Source organism: Marmota flaviventris, chromosome 6 (genome assembly GCF_047511675.1).
Source record: "Marmota flaviventris isolate mMarFla1 chromosome 6, mMarFla1.hap1, whole genome shotgun sequence".
Classification (NCBI taxonomy): Eukaryota; Metazoa; Chordata; class Mammalia; order Rodentia; family Sciuridae; genus Marmota; species Marmota flaviventris.
This window is the reverse complement of record NC_092503.1, coordinates 152,854,447-152,873,018: the sequence shown is the minus strand read 5'-3', so window position 1 is coordinate 152,873,018 and position 18,572 is coordinate 152,854,447. Positions and strand designations below refer to the sequence as shown.

The 18,572-nt window shown below is 49.8% G+C and overlaps 1 protein-coding gene across 4 annotated transcripts in view; it reads right to left on the bottom strand.

Annotated features, from left to right (window-relative positions):
- Positions 1-17,012, bottom strand: part of E2f3 (E2F transcription factor 3) — a 73,688-nt gene extending 56,676 nt beyond the window's left edge. The window contains exon 1 of one of the 4 annotated variants that reach the window (XM_027948321.2): positions 16,290-17,012. In XM_027948321.2, coding sequence (XP_027804122.1) covers positions 16,290-16,670 — 381 coding nt within the window. In that variant the 5' untranslated portion in view covers positions 16,671-17,012. Of the gene's footprint in view, positions 1-1,101; positions 1,300-15,113; positions 15,334-16,289 lie in introns of those variants that run through there. The other 3 variants (XM_027948322.2, XM_071613722.1, XM_071613721.1) reach the window with 3 other exon arrangements.
- Positions 17,013-18,572: the final 1,560 nt, after the last annotated feature.

The window sequence follows — 18,572 nt, the reverse complement described above, 5'->3', positions numbered from 1 at the left end:
AATTCACTGAAGGTTCCAATAACTCAATAAGAAAACTATAAATAGCCTTGCCAACAGAAAACAGAGAAATGCAAATGGAAGCAAGACGCTTTTTAATTTACTTACCTATTATCTTTCATTATCTATAAAAGATGACAATAATCACACCCACTTCATAGGGACAGTGGAGTTTAAATTAGTGAACTTCACATAAAGTGCTTAAAACTATTGGACATTTATCAACATTCAATAACAATGTCGCCAGTAGCAGTGACAGCAGTGGCGGCAGCAACAGGAATAATGAAGAAAACACAAACACGAGATCCCGCCTCGCATCACCAACAAAACCACCACTGGCAAAAGTGCCAAAAAGAGGCCCTGTGCTGGTTCAGCCCTCCCCTGGGGACAGTTTGGCCCTCCCTATTACCAATCTACCTGCACTTTAGCATATGTGTTGAAGACACAAAAGTGCAACACGCAGGGCTGGGGTGTGGCTCAGTGCTAGCATGCCTGCTTATTAGCACATGCCAAGGCCCTGGGTTCCATCCCCAGCAATGGAAAAAAAAAAATATATATACAGCCTCCAGAAATACACACAAGCACCAAAAATATATACAGTCATATGCCATCTAACGAAGTTTCAACCAGTGACAACCACATATACAGCCTTGGTCTCGTAATATAATAAGGAGGTGAAAAGGCACTATCACCTAGTGACAGTGTGGCCACCCTAAGACAGCATTACTCATGTTTGTCAGATGCCCGTGTAAACAAACCTACTGCATAGCCAGTTTAAAAGTTTATACATCATGCACAACTTCAGACAGAATGTAATACTTGATAATAAAACGACAACGTGTAATCCCAACAGCTCAGGAGGCTGAGGCCGGAGGATCACAAGTTCAAAGCCAGCCTCAGCAACTTAGTGAGGCCTAAGCAACTTAGTGAGACCCTGTCTTGAAATAAAAAATAAAATGTGGCTAAGTACCCCAGGTTCAGTCCCCAGTACCAGAAAATGAACAAGACAATGCAATTGACACAGTAGCCATATGATGCTTTTATCATTATTTTAGAACATACTCCTTCAACTTATAAAAAAAAAATGCAGACCATAGAACCAACCGTATGCCACGTTGTGGCAGCTGCAGTTTCATGCATCTCCTGTTTACGGGGTCTTGAGGCATCAAGAGGCCGCCCACCTACAGCACCTAGGCTTATGGAGTCAAACCCGCAATCCACCATCTCTACTGTATTGCCACCATCTCTACTGCTGTATTGCCCAATGACCCCTCGCGCAGGATGTGTCCTCATCACCAGGTGACACGTGACTATTCATGGCTGTCTAATGTAGAAATGTTCAAAACAGTTACAGTCAGCCCTATCAGAGGACCATCTGAGGGGAAATGACTGAGCACGTCTGGGCACACCCACATAGACTCCTGAGCACCAACACACTGATGTGGAATTAGGCCCCCTACCTGCCCAGCCAGACCCGCAAGCCACCACCCCCCCTCCTGTATTCTAAAACCATCTGTACTTTTACATAAAATATACATTTGCAAATGGATTCAGAGAGGCCAAGCTTTCATTGTGGTTACCTCTGGGAAGGCAGCAGGACTAGGAGGGAATGAAGAAGGTGTTTTAATTTCCATTCCACTTCGTGTTCTTTGATTTAAAAAATTAAATAAGCATATGCTAACCATAAGTACCTTCTCTAAAGAGAGGAGACAAAGTCAGTTCCTGCCAGCCACGGAACTGGACACCCAAGTAAACGGTAATGTTCATGCGTTCCTTAACAGCAGTGTCCCCCCTGGGCAGGTCCACTCCAAAGAGAGCCATCGTCACAGCCGGAGGAGTCTAATGGGATCGTGCCACTCACTTATTCTGACTCTGTTCATAATACCAATTTCTGCAGTTCCACCTGACAGTTATATTTCTCGGGATGAATGAATAAGTTTATCAGCCCTCAGAACCACCTACCACAAAGCAGTCTTCCAAAGCAGCAGATCTGAATTCAGAACCTGCAAAATTGAAGGCTTTGCTATTCCAGGGAGGTCTCGCTAAGGTGTAGACTTTGCCAGGGACCTACCTGCACCAAGACTCTTCCTTGACAGGAAACAAAGAGTAGAACTCAGAAGAGCTCAACCTTTGGCCACCTGTTACTGTCAAATGTGACACGACCTTACTAGAACCTTCTGACAAGTATTTATGAAACTCAGCGGCCAGAGTTGCTCTAAGATTCCGGTTTCTTGTACTCCCCAAGTCAGAGGGAAGGCTACATGTGGGTACCCACAGCTGGTTTTGGACAGGATGGCAGCCGCTGAGTCAGGCCAGATGGGGGGGGGGGGGGGCGGTGTCCTGGGCCACACCCAGGCCACCCTTACTAAATAGAGAACTGAAAACCGGGGTGAGAGAAGCTCATCCCAACACTGTGAAGCAAGGCAGGAAGAAGAAATGAGCTCTGCCACCTGCCTTCCCAACCTCTAGAGCACCATCAACCACAACAGGCAACTTACAACTGTCGTGCAACCAGAAGCCATTTGGGCTGAAGGTGGACAGAGAAAGAGGAAATGCCCATCCGTACCTAGGGAGGCATTTTTAGAGAATCAACACAAACCTGGACCACAGCAGAGCCTTAAAACCCCTCAAGCCTCCTGAGGACGCCGTCTTCTTTCAGAAGGAGCTACAAACGGTCCGGACACTCTTTGAATGTGGCTCTAATAACCAGTGTTTGCAAATTAAGTGGTGGCGCTGAATGGAAAAGTTACTTACAACTGAACCCAGGTTTGGGGCTAGAGCAAAGAAAAGTATTTCTACCAATCTGATATGAGTTTTCTATTTTTTTTTTCTTTTTTAATCCATCATCATGAAAGATATCCAGGAACTTTTTTATAATTTTATGCTTTTAAGTTTATTTGATTTTGTATTTCTTTGTCCACAGAATTTCTAATCCGTCTAGGCTTCGGATTCTATAGCTTCGGTTCTAGCTCATAGGGTGGCTATTCATACTCACTCAAACTCTGAATAATCCCAAAGTTCTTCCAGAGGGAACCGTGGTGCCTACGTGATGCCTTCCCGGGTCTTAACAACGATCTGCACGGGGCAGGAAAGGCACCAACCACTCCGAGCCCTGTTCCTGCTGGATGCCCTCCCCTGGTCTACCACTCCACCTACTCCTCACAGGATCCTTAAAGACCAAAGCCCGGAGAGGCACCGCTTCATCTCCAGATAAGCCTCCCAGTCTCAGGGGCAATTCGATCACAGAATCAAAGATTTTTTTTTTTAAGCATTCTTCTTTTTTCTTTTAAACCTTTATTTTATTTATTTTTATGTGGTACTGAGAATTGAACCCAGTGCCTTACACGTGCTAGGCAAGCGCTCTACCACTGAGCCACAACCCCAGCCCCGGAATCAAAGGTTTTTAATGGCACTAGATAAGGACAATTTAAAGGAATTAAAAGAAGCAAAATGACTGTCAAACAAACATATCCAAATTCCTTGGAGAAAAGGGGTAGAAGAGGCAGTTTCCGCATTCATTGGGTGACGGAAAGCCAAGGCTGAGAGTTTCTGACACCCAGGCTGTGCGACTGGGATCCCCTCCCACGTTCAGGAGGAAGGGCCAGCCCAGGGGAGATCAAGAGGTGCTGCCGGCTTGGGCGTCTGGACACAGCCCTGCTTGGAACCTGGCAGGAGTGCTACACCAGGTTGCACACAGCACTCAGCCCAATCTAAGCCTTGGGCCTTTCTTTCCCCGAAGGCTGTCACACCTGGTGCATCAGAATGACCCAGGGCTTGTTAGACCACACGCTGGCCGCACCACCAGGGCTTCTGACTCCATAGGCCTGGGGTCCCACCTGGAAGCTTCCACTGCTAACAGGCTCCCGAGTGATGCTGCTGGTCCGAGGGAACACATTTTAAACCCACTGTTGTGACAACAGTAACAATAACAACCCGACCAGACCCCAGCAAAGACCAGACTGGGTATCTATTAGACAGCAAAATCTCGATCAATGATGACAAAACCACACAATGGCAGGGAATTCTGTCTGTCCTAACCCAGTCCCTTGCACCCAGGAGGGAGGAGGTGTACACCTGGTGCCCAATACTATTTGCAAAGTCCTCACTGGCATCCGAGTGCCTAGCGCAGGGCCAGGCTGAGCCGGCACCAATGGGCACTACTGCTCCCAACCCTCATCATAACCCCGCAGGGCAGGGACTCGCCTCGAACTGGAGAGAAAACAGCTCAGAGGGCCAGTGATGTGCCCAGGTCATCAAGCTACCCAGTGGTGAAGCCAGCATGAAGAACCAAGCTGGGAAGCTCCTGAGCAGAAGGTCTCTCTCAGTGACCCCGGCAAGTCAATGATAAATGCAAAACTTCATTCCCTGGATTGCAGACTTTGATCTTTTCTTCTCCAAGTTATAGAGAGGTTTCTTGCTTCCCATTAATATTATGTCCAACCATAAAAAGGACAGAGCTTCAGCTGGCCACAAAGAGCACAGGTTCTCTGCACTGTCCTCCAAGAGTGGCCGCAGCGAATCACAGCTCTGGGGTTCCCTGGGGCTCTGGGGCAGTTCAGTAATCAAACCCAGCTACAAGAAGCCATTTGTTCTTAAAATTTATAATAATTTAAGCTTTACACGTACACTGTATTTAGCAGATGCTTACGTAGTTCCTATTTCTGACCTTTCCTCAAGGTCTAGTTCGGGGGTTCCCAATCAGTGGTGGTTCTGCCCCAGAGGATTTTTGGCAGTGCCTGGAGATGGCTGCAATTGTTCTAGCTCGGGGTGCCCTGGCATCTAAGTGAAGTCAGGCATGCAGCCAGACATCCTAAATGCACAGGTCAGCCCTCCACCACAAAGAAACACCAGACATCAATGGAGCTGAAACCCTGCTGTCAATCAACACCTCCTGAAACCTCCTTTGTCCTCTCCCAAGCTCAATGCTTAAGAAAGTTCACTGCTGTTTCCTTATGGTCCGCATTGCCTTCTATCTTACCTTAATTATTAGAGAACATGTTTCATCTCCTGTCTCCAGATAACTCATTGAGGGCCAGAGGACAACTGAGTCACCCTGAATCCTCCCCGGTACCAGGAACTAGTTTTCACAAATGTACAAAGTGAGTGTTCAATAACTGTTGTCCAACGGTTGAAGAGAGTAAAAATCCTGAGTTTAGAGTCCATCCACACTCACCACTTCTCACCCTGGGGTGTGGATGGTGGTGGTTGGGGGGCAGCAAGGAACACAAAGTGCATTTCCTGTAAACACTATCTCATTTAATCTTTCCAGCTGTGAAGAGGACAGGGTCATTATTTCTGGTTGGTGTCACAGATGTAATTTGTGAAAGGTCACATAGTGGTAAGTAGCAGAGCACAATTCCAGAGGCACATCTGCAAGTCCCATGCTCTTTCTGTATGCCATCAAACTGCCCTGGGTCTCCAGACTGAAAACTTGCACCCTGAAGACCACCCCCAGAACTAGCATGTCTGAGACACCAACAGGGAAAGCAACGTGAAAGGCTGGAAACTTTACTCCATTATTAGTGTGGGTGTCACAAGCGTCACTATGCAATATAGCAACAAAAATCAGCCAATTCCAGGAGGGCCGCGGAGAGGCCTCAACAGTTACATCTTTAACAATCAATTATAAGGATATTTAGAATTGACATGACTGTTTCCTCCAGAAGAGTATTCAGACTCTGATTTTTAAACTTTAATATGATAGAGCTTAAAAAAATACATTTTTATATATTTTTTCTTTTTTAATCAGCAAAATCAGTGCATAGGAAATTATAGTAAAAAGGGCCATCTTGGTTTGGGACATAATTACGTGACCTTCCTTTATGCACAGCATCTCCAGCTGGCACAGGCTTTCAGAGGTTGCAAACTAGGGCTTTGTCAAAGCAGCTAGGAGCCAGGCACAGACCTGGTAAATCATGCAATAAATAACATCTGGTGGTTCATCTCTGGGAGCCCTGACAGTATCGATCTCCCAAAATCCACCTGCTGAATTTGTCTCCTTTTCTTATTACAGAGGAAGAGGAGACAATGATGAAGGGTTTCTGTGGCACCACATTCATTCCCCTGGACACAGGGAGATCAGTTCTGCTCCTGTCCACTAGGACTTCCACTAAAACCTCCAGGCCTCAGTCCCAGGCCCTCAGAAACCCTGTGGGGCCACAGTGTCACAACCAATCCCTTACCCCCATCTAACAAATCCCACTGCACAGCGCACTGAGCCCAGCTCCACCTCGTCCATTCTTCCAGCCTCAGCAAATGAGCATCTTGGGAGACAGGATCTCCCACTCCTCTCCCTCACCCAGGCCTCGCACCCACCTGGCCTCTTCACACCCTCGCGCTGCCGTCCGCTTCCAGGCTCACCAGCTCCATAGCACCCACACTCCAAATGACATGCCCCGGTTCTCTTCCCAGTCACATTTCTGGCTCTCTGTCCTCTTGGTCACCTGGGTTCAGGTAGACCTGGATCCAAAAGAAGGGAAAGGCTTCCCACGGCTTAGGGGACTAAATCTCTCCAGGCAGGGCATGTACCTCTCGGGGTCCCTTCTCGATTCACCCCTTTGGGTTTTGAGTAACTCATCTTTGGGTGCTGTGCTTGGAGATGTCCTGGAGATCAAGTGGGTACCACAAGGGAGGGCAGTAGCCCTGGGTCCCTGGGGACAGGTCTGTTCTCCACAACCAAGGAAGCGTTCAGAGGAGCTGCAGGTGCATGGATTCTGAGGAGGCTCCGCCCTGGCCGGCACAGTCCCATTCAAGAACCTGTACCTGTGCTCAAACACCTGCGGGGCGCTCTCCAGGGTTTCAGACCAGGTTGATGGCTCAGCATGGAGCCTGGAAATCTACATCTGGAACAAGGCCCACAGGCAACTCCCATTACTGGTTGAGCATACCTAATTCAAAACCACGGAATGCTCTAGAATCAGAAACTGAGTGCTACCATGTCCCTATAAGTAAAACTCTCACATCATGAAACTTGTTTCAAGCACAAAATTATTAAAAGTACAGTATAAAAATGACCTGCAAGCTATGTATCTAAGCTATTTGTGTAGGAAACACAAATGCAATTGAGGCTGACTCAAGTCCCACCAGAAGATTATCTCATTATGCATATGCAAATATTCCAACCCCCCCCACCCCCCCACCTGAAACCTTTCTTTTCAGTCTCAGATAGATGATCCTCACCCTGCATCAGGGGAACTTGGAAAACACTGGATTATTCTTTCTGACAAGTATCTTGGGCTCTTACTGCATACTTAACACAAGGCCAGAAACCAGAAGATGACAAGAGAATAAGCTGAGACCTTGCAGCCAGACTTCCGGGGTTTAATTTGGTTGTCCCACTTATTAGGAGGGCCCTGGGCCAGCCCCTTAACCCCTAGCTGTCTGTTTCCTCCGGTGTCAAACAAGGATGGCGATAATACCCACTTCATAGGTTGTTATGTGGATAACATGCGCTCGGTCCAGGGCCCTCCACGCATGTGGACACTCAGTAAACATCAGCTATTATTATCCCAGACCAGAGACTGCCGAGTGGCGGCCCTTGAGCCAAATCTGGCCTAGAGACCTATTTTGTTTGGCCTGCACATTTTCCTTTTTAATTGAGCCAACATTTTAGAACTGGTAGATTTCTGGCATTTTGAGAAGGTTGAAAATCTGGCAACACACAGGGCCTGCCTTCCCCTCTGGCAGCCATGGCCTGGGTCAGGTCCTGCAGACCCCACTGATAGCTCCATTTCTTCTTTGTGCAAGCAAAGACTCCCCCCACCCCACTTACTTCCTGCCTGGCCCTTGAATGAAGGCCACTCCTACTCTAGACCAGTTTCACCCACATGTCCTAATGGTCTTGCTACTCTCACATGGTGACTGCAGTCCAATTCTTCCCTCCTTACACTAGCAGACTTTCTACCACCGGCTGTTTCCCCAGCCAGGAACTGCCTCCAGCCTCCTCTCTGCCTAGCTCAGAGGTTCGAATGGAGAAAGCACATTAAAACCATGTGGGACATTAAAATCCCTGTATGTACCCCTCAGAGATTCTAAAGAGTCAGGGTGAAGTGCCAGTTATCAGCACTTTTTCAAAGCACCCCAGGAGATCCTAATGTGCACCCTGATGTGCTCTAAGATTGACAGCCAAGGGAGCAGTGGCCTCCCATTCGCATGGCCCAGCTGGAGCCTGGTGACTGCTGCTCTGTGCTTCCTGTGGACACCATACACCATACACCTAGGACTAGATGGGTCTTGTTCTCTCTGGACTCCTGTTCAGTCTTGCTTACACATCAACTTGTGTTTAAGCTCAGCTCCCCAAATACAGCGTCAACTACTGTGGGCGGACAGCCTCCATGTGTCCCCAACAGGACCCAAGCATGGACTCTCAGTGCCTGGCAGGAGCTCCTCTCCTCAAGCAGCTGCAAGGTGACAACACAGAGGGTACCGAGGAGCGAGGGAAAGGCCAGGTGGCTACTGGGAGGGCTCGGGTTGGAGGAGTGAGTCACGAGCACCCAAGATTAGGATGTCAGGCACCAGTTGCTAGCCAGGGAAGCCAGGGCTCTGTGCATGGGACTCAGGTTCTGTAAAGTGGCCTTAAAGGTACAGGGGGAAGGAGAACAGCAAGGGTGTGATGCGGAGTGGGAGGAGAGACCCCTGAGCAGATGCGCTGAAGGACAACCTCAGCCACGAACCAAGCCGAGGAGGTGAGGCTGCTCTTCCTCCACCGGAGGAAACCCGGTGATTAATGCCGTAGCTCCGGAAGCATTCACAGAAGGCTGCAAGTCTCACCCTTTCAAGGCAGGCAGAGGGAGGGAAAGAGGCCTAGAGGTAGGTCCATGCCCCTGGAGAGAGACAGACACAGTGGGGACTCCATGAGTGCCAGGGTCCAGGGGCTCTGCGCCCTGGCATCTACAGCACAGAGGTGAAATTATGTCAAGAGTGCCATTTATCAGCACATCGAGTCACAGGGAAAAAGGCTCCATTCACGACACCATCTCCACTGATAGCACTATCACAAGAAGCAGCTTATTCCGTTTTTCTCCCAAGTCAATGGACAGCTTGTAAAGAAATACAAAGACCCTAAATCCCAAGGACCATCAGGCAAATCCGTGGTTACAGGGCCCCCTCCCGTCTCCCCCACTTTTAGAGGTGCCATTCAGGACTGAAAAACACACAAAAGCTTCATTAAGCAAATAAATCCCAGGACAAGCAACCGATGGCCCCGGTGCACATTCACCTTCTATCCATGGAACTCCCAGGCTGGGCACTGGTCTGAGCCCCTCCTTGGTGAGACCCCACTTACTCTTCTCCCTGGGCCCCACAAGGAGAGACAGGCGAGCAAATGAAGACACGTGGCTGTCTTTTGCCCAAAGTCTCAACTGGTAAGTGAAGGCAGAATGAGAGCCCACTCACTGCAGGGCCATCACCCGACCTTAACTCAGCTGTCACTCCCTCTGCCTTTTATACTCCAGCCTTCTCTCTCCAAGGGACTGCTGGATGCAGAAGGGCGCAGAGGGGACACCATCTCTCTTATATTCCTTGAACGTCGAAGCATCGGAAATGGCGTCAGGCAGAGGAGGCGGCCCTGAGTGCAGATCCTCCTCACATCCAGATCGTGAAGAGCTGGACAGGAAGAAGCCTCTCACAGTAGTTAGTCAAGAGCGTGCTAAGGAGCCACACTGCTCTCCAGGGTGGCCAGGCCAGAGCTGACTGGGAAGGCCAAGAGCCTTTAACTGCGCTCCCTCACACAGCCTCTAGATTCCAAGTCTTCCAGAGGAAATCAGCCTCCCTGGCAACCACACTCTCATCAATAGCTGCGTGACCTTACTGGCTGCCAGGCCCTATCTGTGCAGGGCGCCTTTGGGCCTGTGAATTAGAAGCCACAGATCCCTGTCCCTAACTGGGCAGTGAACTGCATGTTGGACTGTTTCACTTTCAAGCTTCAGGGCTTGAAGCAACTCTGTTGTAAGCTTTCCCAGTTAGTTCCACAAGCAAAATAGGGCATTTTAAGGAAATTAGTTCTGGATTTTAGGGGATAATGATGTTCTCTGCAAGAGTTAACTCATCAGCCACTTTGTTAAAGCAGAAATCTTCCCGAAGCCAACCACATAGGATGAGAGTCAGTGTCACCCCTGGGAGGAGGGCAGTCACTCAGGAGGTCCATGCTCTGTCAAAACCTCCAAGGCCAGAGCTGTGCTGCGTCCCTCTCCAAGAGCTTCACAAATCCTTTTAGGTTCTATTCTCTGTCAAGAATATTCCTTACTTTGGGGGCTGCAGACGTGTCACGTCCATAGAAAATAACCAAATGTGCAAATATCAAAAATTCAAAAATACTACTATTACTTTAGAAGTCAACTCATTCCTTTCATATTTTAACTTCACTTTCATGTAACATCTAAAGTCACCTTGCTTATTCTGTATCATTGGGAATAAGTTGTCAATCTATACTCAATTGTTCAAAGGACACTTTTTTTTATGTGCTCATTAAAGAAACGTAACCAATCCCGACAGAAATCTGAAATGTGTTCTAGACATTGTAATTTTCCCATATAGGGCCCCTATGACATGGTTCACCCTCTCTTGGCACATGAGGCTTCTTCTAAGAATGCAAGTGTTCCATTTCAGTTCTGGCTTTGCCACAAGCTGACTAGTGACCTTGAGCAAGCAATTTGACTGCATTTAACTTCCTCACCTGCAAGAGAAGGGGACGGGGTGATGAGGACTTCTCACCATGGCGAGTACTAAGTGTTGCTTATGCTAACCTCAAGTACTGTTCTTAGGGACTGTCCAGTTGTCAGATCGTTTTCTGGACACTACAAACGGCCCCAGACAGGTGTGCTACTGCCACGGAAAGCCAATTATTCTTTGTATTCCCTCCCAAATTCTATCAGCTGTCAGTTCTCACTGCTATAAATCTCCAGCTGAATTAAAACCCCCTGCCTTAGTTTACAAAGCCCAGTGCAGGCAGTGCTGGGGATCCCATCAGGGCACCCGTGGGTCCCACCACTTTGCCAAAGTTACAGTGTAGACAGCTGTGGCGGCCAGAGACCTTCCAACCTTCATTAAGTTTGGGGTGGAAGGAGACTGAGAACACATCCTTATACACCGTAGGGGAGTGTGTCAAGCAAGTCTTATCCAGAAAATAAAACCGACTTCCCTCCCACTGAAGTAAAACCCGCTAGGTCATCCCTGTTGGCCCCGCCCCTAGTCGCCAGTTTCCGGGCCCCCACCTCAGTGGGTGCTTTTTGTACCTTCCATTGCATAACTTTCCTTCATGAGAGATACATTTCCTCAGTCACTCTTAGAAGGCAGACAGGACCAAGGGAGGAGGAAGGAGATACATTAGTGGTTTCCTATATTTACTGCTTTCCCAGTTATCTTCCCTTCTTGGTCCCATGAAAAATGATTAGCAGAAAAGAAAGCTCTTTAGCAATGGTAAATACAGCCCCTGAAACACTATTTTTAACTGCTAACAAGCATGAAAATATGCACTAAACCACGTACTTAGTACCTTCAAGAATTCAGAGAAGTCCCCCTCTTTAAGAAACAAAATGAAACAGAATCTGATAAGAACTGAAGTCCACCCCTCTACCTTGCACTCTTTGGAGTAGTTTCTCTGGGGGGCTTGATCTGCTGAGTGCAGGCAACTGATTTTCACCTATCCTAATTATTATGAGAAAGTAGATGGTTAAAAGGGATTGGGAGTTGGTTAGCTTGGGAAAGCGGATGTGAGTGGTCATACACATGGGATATTTATAAATCAGGTTAAGTTAGAAAACCAGCCAGAAAATAAACCTGTGTATTTGAAGCCATTTGCCAAATGGTTCCAAGTCCCTGGAAAGGGGGTTAGGGTGTGGGTGGTGCATCTTGAGGATGGCAGTGGAGAGAGGAGTTAAAGGAAAACTACTGCCTCAGATTCGAGAAACCACAGGCCTCCCCCCTCAGCCTCCAGGTGTTGTTATTTATTCACATCTCAGCTTAGAGTATTATTTTCTGTTTTCAAGTTAGCTTTACACAGCCCCACATTAATCTTGGAATCTACCTTTCCAAGTATTACACAAGGTGGCAATTTATAGAAAAACAAAAACTCCTTTCCTGCTCTCAGGCTGGAGTTGCCCTGCTGGGTGCCCCGGTGGAGGGCGCTTTGTTCCTAGGATGACCAGAGGCGCCTGGGACTGGTTATAGTGAAGTCATTGGTACTGCCCCGAGTCTGGGCCACGGGTTATATTAAAACTTCCATTTTGGGGTATGTAGTGACTAAAAATTCTCTGTCAGCTTAAACTTGGCATCAACCGTGTATCTCAGCAGCAAGATTATTGAGTACAGAACCACAGGAGCCCGGCATTTTTCTTCTTTTATACTCGTGCAGGAAAAGAGACCCTGCTGAAATAGCACCTACGGTTCCTCCCTTCTCAGATGAACATTTCAAGCATCGAGAGTTCTTTCCCAAAGTATAATCAGCAGGTTGCTGTGGTTGGATTAAATTAAATCTGATATGACAGGCCACTGGCTCTTGCATTAATAGATCCCAAATTTTCTGGAAGAATGAAATATTATCAGCTTCTTTCTAGAAAAATGAAGAGGCAGAAAATGATGAAGCCCATCTGCTCCAGTAAAGAGCACTTCTGACTTGAGGTTTCTTTGGAGTGCGTCAATTTCCAACAGCTCCAAATCTAAGACTGGATTTATGTAGTGAAAGTGGTAAAGGTTGAAAGTTCAGTTCTCACAAAGGCCACTAAGCATAAACTGCATCCTAAGTTGGCAGGCCCATGGAATCATGGGAAGCAGGAACCCAGGTATTAAAAGTAGAGGATGAGTTGACCTAAATTTGTCACAGCCCAAAGTACACACTCAGGAAGCTCAATACCACCACCTCTACCACAGGCATGCCTTACTGAAATATCCCTGTTTTATCCATTGCTAGGATGACCATGTTTTATTTCCTTAAAAACCTAAAATTATTTAGGTATAAATCAGTTACATGCCACTTTAGAAAACTTTCAACTATTCTGTTCACATGTAAACAAAGGGGCAGTAGGCATGTGGTCTTATACCATTTCACTGTTAGGAAAAAAATTACATGTCTGAATAATGTTATAGAAATCTACTCTTTGCCAGACACTGTGCTATTTTAAATGCATTATCCCACATTTAGTTCTTTAAAACAACCTTGAAGTTAGTATTGTTATTGTCCTTATTTTACAGAAAAGGAAACTAGTTTTGAGAGATTAAGCTATTTGCCTAAACCAGACACCTTGTAAATGACAGGAGGCTGTGCCAGTAAGCCTCCCTCATCTATTTCTCTCCCATTAAAAAAGGTGAGGAATTTGTTCCTGGTTAAGTTCTTAGATGTTCTTGAGACAGAAGTTGGAATCAAAACCAGATGGATCTGCAGCTCTGGCCATATGAAGAATTCTCAAGCTCTTCTTGGACAGAAAGTATTTTGGTGGGCCTGGCTATTCACAATCACTTAGCTATCCCATCCAGTAGCTCCTGCTTAGGGAAAGAATATCAACAAATTTCAACACTGAAATAGAAGTCTGATAAAATTATGATAAGAAAAAAAGAAATCAAACTTTACGTGTAGTGTTTAGGACTTTATATGCACTGACTTCCTAACACTCCCAGAAGATCCAGCAATTAAAACACAGACTAACCAACTATTCAGCACTGCAATCTTATACAAAACTGCTTCTGAATATTCATAAGTTGAACTGTGTACATTTATTCATGGAATGAAAAATTATTGTGTGGTACAAATTCTAACGAACATATATTCTTGGAATAATAACCCCTCCACAATGGAGATAAAGTTCTGAAATACCTTGGAAGGTGGTGAAGGCAAATTTTTATACTTTAAATACTTAAAAACAGCAAACTACATAAAAATTCAGTCAGTCCGTCCTGCAGACGTGGTCCAACTAGCATTCTAAGATTTAAAAAAAAAAAGGTATTTAGTGGTTTCACAATTTCCCATTATCAAAACTACCACCCATAAATCTCAATCTGATCCAAGAAGTATGTCAATAAGCTGTTTGTTTCAGGTTAGGTTTATGATGTAGTAACAGAACTGTGTAGGGGGAAATATGTTTAAAATATGTCCAAGCATGTTTAGGTCAAATAGCAAGACATTTAATGCCAATAAAACCGTGGAATATTCTTGGAACTGAAAACCCAGCACAGAAATACTGTAGAGTAAGCAGGTACTGTACTCTGCTTCCCCCCTGCTGGCAGACCCTAGTCACTAAAAGAAACGATGAGCTTTTTTGACTGAGACTGTATCACACATCCCCGGCAAGTATCTCTGGTACTGGAAAGCACTTCAGATGGAACCCGGGGAGAAATTAGGAACAAGGAAAAAATAAAAATTGCAATTATTCCCACACCCACCCCATTTCCCAAAGTGCTGCCCGTGTGCAGACTTTCTTACAGACCCCCGCAAAACCTGGATTCTGCAAAAAATGAACCCATTTGGAGCTAAGACAAGGTGAGGTCCACTACCGGTATGATCAAGCAACCATTTATCTAACGAGCCTGGTTCGGTTCTAGCCTCACGGGGCCAAGGCTCACCACGAGGGTGCAGACCAGGAGGCATGGAGGAAGGGAATGAAGGAGAGAAAAGGAAAAAGGGTTAGACCTCCGGGCCATACTTCTTTCTAGTACCAACAAAAAAAGAAGCCGCATACTGACCTAAATCATCTCTCAAAGGCGCTTTATAAATTACAGGGACAAAGGGAGGGGGTGGCGGGTGGCCTGGGAACCCTACAGACACCCTACCCTCTGACCCGCCCCCTCCCCCTCCAGCACAAGGGAAGGAAGACAGAAAACAGAGCTCAACTCGGCCATTGGCGAGGAGCCCCTCCGGTTTTCAATCGCCCATCCATCGGCCCCCCACAAAAAATCCACGTAAACACCATACCCACCCCCCGGGGCGGCCACTCCCGCCCCGGGGTTCCTAGGACCGGAGGCCGGGGCATTTACTTAGTTAGATTTTTCTTGCTTACTCATTTCCCTCAAGCACCCAACCCCCCGTTCCCACTCCAAAACCCCGCTCACCCGCCTACCCTCGCGGCTTCAGCCCCCACCAGGACTCGGTGCCCCGCGGCGGCGGCGGCCCGGGCCGTCCGGTCACTAACCTGCTGCTGTAAGGGCATTTCCGAAACCCGCCTGGCTCCGGGGGGAGGTGGGGGGCCGGCTGGAGAGGGGGCCCGAGGGCCGAAGACCGGCGGCGCCGGGCGCGGGCGGGCGCCGGGGGTGGGGAGCGGAGGGAGGTGGCGGTGCCGGGGGCGGGTGCGAGGGCGCCGGGACCGTCCCAGGCCAGGGAGCCGGCGAGCAGGAGGAAGTGGGTGCCCCCTCTCCCCCTCCAGCCGCCGCCTCCTCCCCAGTCACAGGCGCGTCCTCCGCGCACGTGTGCGAAACGTCACCGGCGGGTCCCGGAGAGAGGGACAGACCCAGGCGGCGGGACGGGAACCCAGCTGCCCCCGCCCTCCGTCGCCGGGGAGCGGGGAGGGGGACAGGGCGGGGAAGGAAGGGGCAAGGGGAGAGGCGGGTCAAGGGCAGGCCCGGGCCCGGCGTGGAAGGCCCGGGCGCTCCGGCCACGCGGGCGCCGCCGCCAGGATGCGCCCAGGCCGGAGCCCCAGCCCCAGCCCACTGCCCTCAGCCCAGACAGCCCACGCCCCGGCCCGCACCCGGCGGCCAGCCCGACCTCCCCCGGCCCCGGCTCCCCGCCGCCTCCCCAGCCCCTTTGTTGCGCAGAGTTCCAGATCCCAAATGTGTCAAGCGAGCGCAGCGGGGGAGCCCCCTGCGCTCGGCGCGCGCCGCAGGGACCCCCGGCTGGGCTCGGGCCTCCGAGGCCGGCGGGGGTCAAGCACCCCAACCGTGCCCCAGTTCCCACCCGCTGGGGTCCCCGACTCCCCAGTTCACTACTCCCTCCCCCACCCCTTCTCCATCCGGGGCGTGACCCCTTCCTACGCCCGAGAAAGAGGAAGCTTCGAGTTGGAGGGGAGGGGAGGGTGGGGGTAGGGGAAAGTGCAGGAAAAGAAGGGGGGGCCGCGAAAAGTTTTGGAGTGTTTGATGTGGTTCGCGCCAAGCCGGTCCCCGCTGCCCCGCGCGCCAGGCCGAGACCCCTCGTCCTCCCAGGGCTGGGGGAAGCACACGAGTCTAACAATGAGCCCGCCTTGGAGGGGCAGCCTCCGAGGCCCACGGCGCTCGGCCTCGCGCTCGCCCAGGCGGCCCGCAGCGCGCCCACCACCCCACGCGGGGCGAGCCCACCTCCCGCCTGGGCTGGGGACGGTGGGGAGGGAGGGTATTACCGGAGGGCCGCCGCCGCCGCCGCCGCGTCCTAGCGCTGGTGGCTGCTGCAGCAACCCGGCTCTGCTGGAGGGTCCGTGCGGCGTGGTGTAGAGGAGGCTGCCGGCGGTCTGCTCCGCGCCGGGGGCACTGGGGAGTAGGGGGCCGGCGGCGACCGTGCCACTTTGGAGGGAGGAGGAACAGGAGGTGGTGGAAGTGTTCGTGGTGAGGATCTGGATGTATGCGCCCGGGGCGGCGGCAGCGGCGGCGGCGAAGCCTGGGCTGGCTAGCAGTGCCCTTTTGTCCATGGAGGCTGCAGCGGCGGCGGCGACGACAGCCGCCCCCTCCCCACCCCCGGCGGTCACCAGATACTGCTCCAGGGCGGGCTGGATCCCCTTTCTCATCTCTCGCTCCTGCTCTTTTTAGTGTTATGGAATATTAACGTATTGCTTTCAATTTCTTTATTATTTGCAGTCGGAGTTTCCAAGTCTCTCCTTCTCTCCTCCCCGCCCGACGCTTCCGAGCCCCCTCTCTCTCTTTTCTTTTTATTTTTCCGCACCGCACAAGCCCCGGGAGCCAAAAATAATCGGGGCTCTGGAGAGAGGAGGGTCCCGGCCGCAAGGATATCAGGCCCCGAGGGGGGATGGAGGCGTCAGGGACAGCCGATGCAACGGATTGAGCGGCGGCGGCAGCCCGGGTGCTGCGGCCGGCAGCTGAAAAATGGCTCCAGGAAGCTGCTGCTGACAATGAATGAAGGGATACGGTTTACGCGCCAAGGTCCTCCCGCGAAACTCGGATTTCCCGCCGGCTTTTCAAACCATATTTGCATATCCCCGCCCCTCAACCCGCCGAGGATCGTTCCCACAGCCCATTGGGTCTCTACCTCCTTACCTCAGTCCCAATCGTGGAGCAAGGCCGCGAGTAGTTGGTTTCGATTGGCTGCCGTGCATCATGGTTACCGGGGCGACAGGGGCTCTATTTGCATAGGCCGCTCTGATTGGTGGGGAACAGAGGAGAGTTTTTAGGGGGTGGGGCAAAGTCTTCCCTTCTCTCCCACGGAAGACCACGCCTGGTCCAGGCCCCGCCCCTGTCCCCGCCCGCCGGGCCGGCTCTGCTGACCTGGGCAGGGACTCCGCACCCCGCAGACTCAGTGTGGATCTAGTGTGGAGCCCAAGTTTCGCTTTTGGAAATATTCAAGGTGACCAAGGGGACAGTTTCGGGAACTCTCTTTCCTTTGACCGGTCAGTGTAATCGATGAAAAACTGCAAGAGATTCTCCCAAATATGTGCCAAAGGCAAGTCTGACCATGCGGACGATGCCTGGCAGGTGGGAACCGAGCCCTTTAAATCGTGGGGTTTCCCCTTCCTGAAATCCAACCAATGCCGCAGCGAGAGCTGAACCCGAGGCGAGGCTGATAGACAGAAGCATATGGGCAGACAGAATCGTGGGGGCAGAAGGTTCGGCTGACGCGATTGTGGGCACCATTTAGCTTCCATTCCAGATCATTCCTGCTCGCTTCGTTGTTAGCCTAGATCTGTTTTAAGTAAAAAATTAACTCTTTGTCAAATGAAATCTTACCACCGTATTGGTTGGATCCCAACAGGCAACTCCTCTGGCCCAGAAACACCCAGAGCATTTAATCAGGGCTAACCTAGAACTGATCTGCAGGCTTCTAATCCCCCCAGCAGTAATCCCAAGAAGTACACGCTTTCATGATGACGTGGTGCTCCCCACGAAAGCCGCCGCCGGCACCAGCACTCCACACCCTCGGTTTCTTAGGAAGTTCCCCCACCGAAAGCAAAACGGTGACCCAAACCCATTCCAAAATACTTTAAGAAATATTTTTTTTTCTTTCAGTAAACTAGAAATTGTCAGTAGGGAAATATTGTAAATGATTATCAAGCTGACTTCTGTACTGGTGCAAGTTTTCAAGGGTCTTAAAATTGAAGCCTCTTGTGAGGCTGAGCGGGAACAGGGACCCCTGCAGGAATGTGGGGAGAGGCCTAAATGTGAAGACCACGTCATCATTTACAGTTCCAGCCACTGAGAATCCTGTAAAGCAGCTGAAATAGTGCACACATGAGGAAGAAGATGGCAATATCTTGAGCCTTTTCACCATTATTATTATTTTCCCCAAACTCATATACTCAGTCCTAGGAAGGGCCAGACCACATAGGTCAGTTCAGGCTAAGGCTCCTTAATACATCAGTTGTGATCCCTTTTCTGATACTGGATGAATTAAAAGTACTATTAAACCCTGCACCAGGCTCAGGAATATTTTGGTTTTGGATTTAACAAGCAGAAGA